This window comes from Globicephala melas, chromosome 11 (assembly GCF_963455315.2).
Source record: "Globicephala melas chromosome 11, mGloMel1.2, whole genome shotgun sequence".
NCBI lineage: Eukaryota > Metazoa > Chordata > Mammalia > Artiodactyla > Delphinidae > Globicephala > Globicephala melas.
Genome location: NC_083324.2, coordinates 20,278,720 through 20,284,719, shown reverse-complemented (window position 1 = coordinate 20,284,719; position 6,000 = coordinate 20,278,720). Strand labels below are relative to the sequence as shown.

General features: G+C 40.4%; 1 protein-coding gene across 2 annotated transcripts in view; it reads right to left on the bottom strand.

Moving 5' to 3' along the window:
• Window positions 1-1,980: 1,980 nt before the first annotated feature.
• MDFIC2 (MyoD family inhibitor domain containing 2) overlaps window positions 1,981-6,000 on the bottom strand; it is a 102,519-nt gene continuing 98,499 nt past the window's right edge. For both annotated transcript variants that reach the window (XM_030867813.2, XM_030867812.2), the window contains one exon: window positions 1,981-4,888. In XM_030867813.2, the coding sequence (XP_030723673.1) occupies window positions 4,629-4,888 (260 nt within the window). In that variant the 3' untranslated portion in view covers window positions 1,981-4,628. The remainder of the gene's footprint in view (window positions 4,889-6,000) is intronic.

Sequence of the window (6,000 nt, the reverse complement as noted above, 5' to 3'; positions counted from 1 at the left end):
AGCTGAAGGATCACCATTTCCCTGCATTCCTTCTCAAAATGTGGAGTCTGTTGAACTAGGGCCGCTAGACTTAGCAAATAGAAATATAGGACAACCACTTAAATTTGAATTTCAGATAAATGAGGAATCATTTCATAGTATAAGTGTGTCACATGCAATGTTTGGGACATGCTTATACTAAAGTATTTTTGTTATTTATCTGAAATTTAAAGTTAACTGGGCATCCTCTCTTTTACCTGGCAAGTCTGTTTCCAACAGTTTGTTTTTTTTTTTGCGGTACGCGGGCCTCTCACTGTTGTGGCCTCTCCCGTTGCGGAGCACAGGCTCTGGACACGCAGGCTCAGCGGCCATGGCTCACGGGCCTAGCCCTTCCGCAGCATGTGGGATCTTCCCGGACCGGGGCGCGAACCTGTGTCCCCTGCATCGGCAGGTGGACTCTCAACCACTGCGCCACCAGGGAAGCCCCTCCAACAGTTTTTTTAAGGTCAGTTTGGTGATGGTTCATTGAGACTGACAGAAAGGCTCGCAGAGCTCTTTGGGGAGGTTATCCTGTGTGTTGTAGGATGTTTATTAGCATTCCTAGCTTCTAATCACTAAAGGCTAATCACATCCTTCCTCTTTCCATTGTGACAACCAAATATGTCTCCAGACATTGCCAAATGATTGCCAAATCACCCCTAATTGAGAACCACTGCTTTAGAGATAGTGGCAAAAGCGAGGCTGTGAAGCATATCAAGATGGTAGACCTGGATAAAGGTGGTACTTCCATCCAATCAAGATGGTAGGCCAGAAGGTGGCACTTTTATCCAATCCAGATGGTAGGCCAGAAGGAGGCACTTTTATCCAATCCAGATGATAGGCCAGAAGGTGGCACTTTTATCCAATGCTGTTACATGTCCTGTCCCTTCCTCCGTTTTCATCCCTCCCCACATTCTGGACTTCTTCACAGTAATGTAAGGAGCTGTCTAGACATACGTAGAGGATCTCACTAATACAGTTTTGGTCCAGTGTTGATTATGATCACTGGAAAATTATGCTTTATTCACTCTGCCTTTCTAAACGGCTCACGTGAGGCTCTATATGGCAACTCTTCAGGTTTTAACTCAGATATATTTTTCAGAGAACACCCAACAAACTATTAAACCAAATACTTAAATTTTATAATTTTATCACAGGTCATAAGTTTGTGTACCCTTGGTGAACTTCGCATTTGATGGGCAAAATTCCTATAGTCAAAGTGCCTCTCTTAAGTGTATGTGTTATTCTTTTGCTTCATTTTGTAGAGGGAGAAATTTAGAGGCATTGGATAATGAATTCTGTCCTTCAAGCGTTTCCACCTTCACATTTATCCTTGAAAAAATGCTGATATGCCTTCATGTGATGTCTCCTATTTGTAAAGCTTCCCTGACTATGTTGTCTTACTTCTTTGGAAAAAATGGAAGCGACTTTTGCTTTATTAACTTTGATGGTCCAGCATTGATAATTAATTTTGTAGGCCTATCAGCTTATGTAGTGGGAAAATTTCATCAGCAAGTTAAATGTAACTTCTTTTTTTCATGGCTTTCCATATTTTGTAGGCTTTTAGAGAAGCAATGGTTTTATAAAAATCCATTGAGCAGAGCAAAGACAATGTACTTATCTGGTTATATTGCTGTGGGGAAAAAAATTTCTCTTCTGGAATCCTTATAAAGGTTGTATGTTCTCAGATCTCTCTTATCTAGTGTGCTTCCTTAAATCAGAATATTCTTTTCCCTTAAAAGCCCACCTGAAAGAACAACATTATCTTTATTTGTGATCACCGGCCTTCATCATTGCAGAGAAAAAAACCTGAGCCTTCTCAGATTCTGATATTTGTATTTAATCAATAACCACATTCCTTTTTCATCTGTCTTACCTCTGCAATTGCATTTTCCCAGCTGCGTAAATTTTATTGTGTAAGAATTCAATTGAAAGAGCCATTCATGTTTGCAAAAAGGATGATGTTTTATTATTGGTGATAAAGAAAAGAAATTGCACACTTTGTATAACCGATCCTTTCTGTTAGAGCATGGAGCATGGTGAATTCTGAAAGTGAGGAATAAGTTAACAAACCGTGGTAAGAGAGGCCACAGAAAGATCTTGTAGTATTCTGACCACAGTATAAAATAAGACCTGACAATTCTTTTTTTCTTTTTTTTTTTGCGGTACGCGGGCCTCTCACTGTTGTAGCCTCTCCCGTTGCGGAGCACAGGCTCCGGACGCGCAGGCTCAGCGGCCATGGCTCACGGGCCCAGCCACTCCGTGGCATGTGAGATCTTCCCGGAACGGGGCACGAACCCAGGTCCCCTGCATTAGCAGGCGGACTCTCAACCACTGTGACACCAGGGAAGCCCAAGACCTGACAATTCTTAACGTCTCTAATTGACAAGCGTTCAATTCACATTCGAAATGGACCATCTTTGCCCAATTTGAGGGTATGTAGACTAGAAAGAATAAGGGAATGATGGTCAAAATAAATAACATCGATATGACATGGCCTGATCAATGACACCAGGTACCATATTATTGGGACAGGATCCCAGAAACCCCCTGCAGGTCCAGGTGTTCTTGCTTGGGTGGCTGGATCGGGGGGAGGTGGGTGGGTGCTTGTAGAGGGGCCAGGTGGCTGGGGGTACAGGGAGAAGCCCTAAGGAGGTTCACGGTAGCAACTGTTTATGAGCCAGTCTAGTAGTAGTTTAATATTTGAACAATTGGAGTAGCTGTACCACTGTGTAAAGCTGGACTAAGAAGTGGAGAATCCTGGGGTGGTACAGTGTCATTAGAAAATTAGACCACCGGTTTGATTTCCCAACACTGCTATTAAATAACTGTATGGTCTTGGATAAGCCAGTTCTTGGAGTCCTCTATTTTCTCTTAGGAAAAATGAAAATACTGGGTAAGAACATCTCTAAGTCCCCTTCTTAAGGGTTTATAGTTTTCCCTCATAAAGATCTACAAGTTCTATGCATAGAGAATGGAGTTGTCTCTGAGCTTCCGAAAAGCACTGAGACCAAAGTGTTTCATAAGGGGTGGGCAGTCACATGCTCTGTACTTTGTGGAAAACATGATAGTCAAGCAGGGATGAAGCCTGCATTAACCATGGATGCTCTGTGCTATCAGGAACAAGACAAGAGCAGTTCAGTGCCTTTTGATGGGAAGCTTAAAAATATTTTCAAAAGATTAAGAGTTTTCAGCGTTTTGAGGAAATTACTGCAGAGTAGAAGAATGTGCTAGTTGACTACAGAAACAAAACAAGTGTAGCTTTTGTTCAAAATTACCTAAGTCAGGCAAAGACAGGTATTTTGGAATTTGTTGTTGTTGTTTGCCTAAATCATAAAAAGTTCCCTCGACTCTCCATTTTACTTTCGTGTTCTTTGTTCGGTTATTGATATAGTGTGCTTTTTTATGTTCAGTGAAGATGTCCATGGGAATATTTAAGCACATGTTTGTGAGCAACGCCATGCCTACAGAAAGTAAAGAAAATTCCAAAGTAACTTCAACCTGCACAAATTGTTTTAATTCGTTGGAGTTGGAAGTCACTTTCTACGTTTATATCACATCTTTAAAAAAATTTTTGTACGTGTGAGGAAGTGCTCAACATAATTATGAATCACTTGAATTATCAGAAAAAGAAAAAAATATGGTTTGTGAAGCACGTGCTGTATTAGGAAACTTAGTGCTGCATAAGTGCCTGCACATGTATTTCTTTCAGGTGCCTACACAACTCATCGTTCAGTAAAATGAAATGGTTCTGTTTTAATATCCTGCTGCTTATTGTACCTGACAAACAGGAATGAGGAAAATGGCAAATTGATGATCTGGGGTCATTTTCTTGAAACTTGCATGTAATTCCCATTTCTGCTCATTAGAATAAAGAAAAGCCTTTCTGTAACAAATTAAGAACATGCATAACCTGTTATGACATAGTCATAGACATAATAATAATACGGTCTAGAATTACAGCACTCTCTCGAAGTACATCATATTCAAAATTCACTGGATATGTCTTGGAGACATCTGTAGTAATTATAGGAACACGGTTTCTAATTCATTTAATTCCCTTTCTACCTAAACTGAACATATAAGTAAATTTTAAGAGACTGTACAAATAAATTTTTAATTACAAAATGATGTTATGCAATGCATTATTAATAATAACCAACAATGCATAATGTTTATACATGAGTCCATTAGAAGGACAAGCTAATGTATGTCAGTTGTAAAAGAATGTGCTAATTTGTCCTGAATTTGTGAATGAAGTTGAATCCATGATGCAAGCCAGTGAGTGCAATAACAGAATGGCTTCACATGCTGTTTTTACAGTTAAGAAACATCTTGTACCTATGGCATTTAAGAGGTATTTAAGATTTGTTCATCACATGTGATCAAGATCTGATTTTTCAGTGAGCCATGCGGTTGGGAAATTTGGAATAAGGCCATTGAGTTGACAATACTAGCTTTTTCCCAGACAGGTGCAGAATAAAATGGTCTGGAGCATCCAAGAAATGTATACAGTCCTTACATTTCAGCGCATAGAAATCACAGTCTCATTGTAATGGAGTTTCCCCCGGGGGCCAAAGGGTCTGCTGGGATGTGGTTCCTTTGTCGCTCTAGTGGTAACAGATTTCTGAAATCTCCATGGCCAGCTCCAGACACTCACTGGTCTCCTGGCAAGATTCAAAAAGGCTGCAGTCTATGTCACAGGTGCAGTTGCAGTCATTCCGGGAGTGGCTTTCATCTGAGGTGTGGCGATACCTGTGAGAGGGGCAGCACAAACTGGTACACACCGTTTCACACGTATCTGGGAGCATCAGGAGACAATCCAAAAACTGGCAAAACAGACAGGTGAGGATGAGGGAGGCACAGTCCTCTGTTTAAAGAAGAAGAAAGACAATTACAGGTGGCCCCTCTGGGGGCGCAAATGAAGAGGAGGCATGTGCAGTGGTGTGCTTGATAACTTTATAGCCCGCTCTTAATTATTTATCCGTATTAGGGGCGATGTACACCAGTTATCCTCTCAAGCTCCCCCTCCCCCATCCACTCTACTTAATTAATTGCTTCATTAACTTCCTGAGCATTTCCTATTGATTCCACGTAATCTGGTTATTTAAAGTGCTGTCACTTTTCTAAACTTTATTTACGTTGCCTGCAGAGGTGCTGGGAAGCCGCACAATTAGCTGCCTATCTGGAAACCTTGCAGTGGTCTGAAAAACAGCAAGTCCTCCCCAAGTGCAGGGAGCTTGCAGCAGCAATTAGATCTGGGGACAATGAGCGATCATACACATTTCTGGCTTCTCGTCACAAGGCTTTCTTATTTGTTTGATGTGGACTCCAGTAAATCTGCAACACCCATATTCAAATGTGAGTGAAAAGCACCAAAACCTAACATAAATGACTTTTTAAATAATCATAGTTGTTTCAGGTTGTCTTTTATTTTTAATCCCTGTCTTCTTTTTCCTCCATTTATGTAAAGCCTTGATTTTATATCAACTTAAACGAAATATGTCATCGTGTACACCTAAAATGGTATAAATCTTATCAATCCTCTTTAAGAAAATTGGTTTAAAAATTTACTATGCAGACTTGTAAAAGTGTGAAAAGTATCTCTAAGGCATTGAAGGTAATTGGTAATTCTAGCCAAACAGCTGTGATGGGTTATAGATTATTGTATTTTTTGTTTCCATAAAGGGAATTAGTTAGAAGATGTAGCAGTTCTCTTGTTAAAATTATAACTTCTTAACATCTTCCTTCCTTCCTCCCTCCCTCCCTCCCTTCCTTCCTTTCTTTTTTTTTTAACATCTTTATTGGAGTATAATTGCTTTACATTGTGGTGTTAGATTCTGCTATATAACAAAATGAATCAGCTATACATATACATATATCCCCATATCCCCTCCCTTTTTCATCTCCCTCCCACCCTCCCTATCCCACCCCTCTAGGTGGTCACAAAACCCCGAGCTGATCTCCCTGTGCCATGTGTCT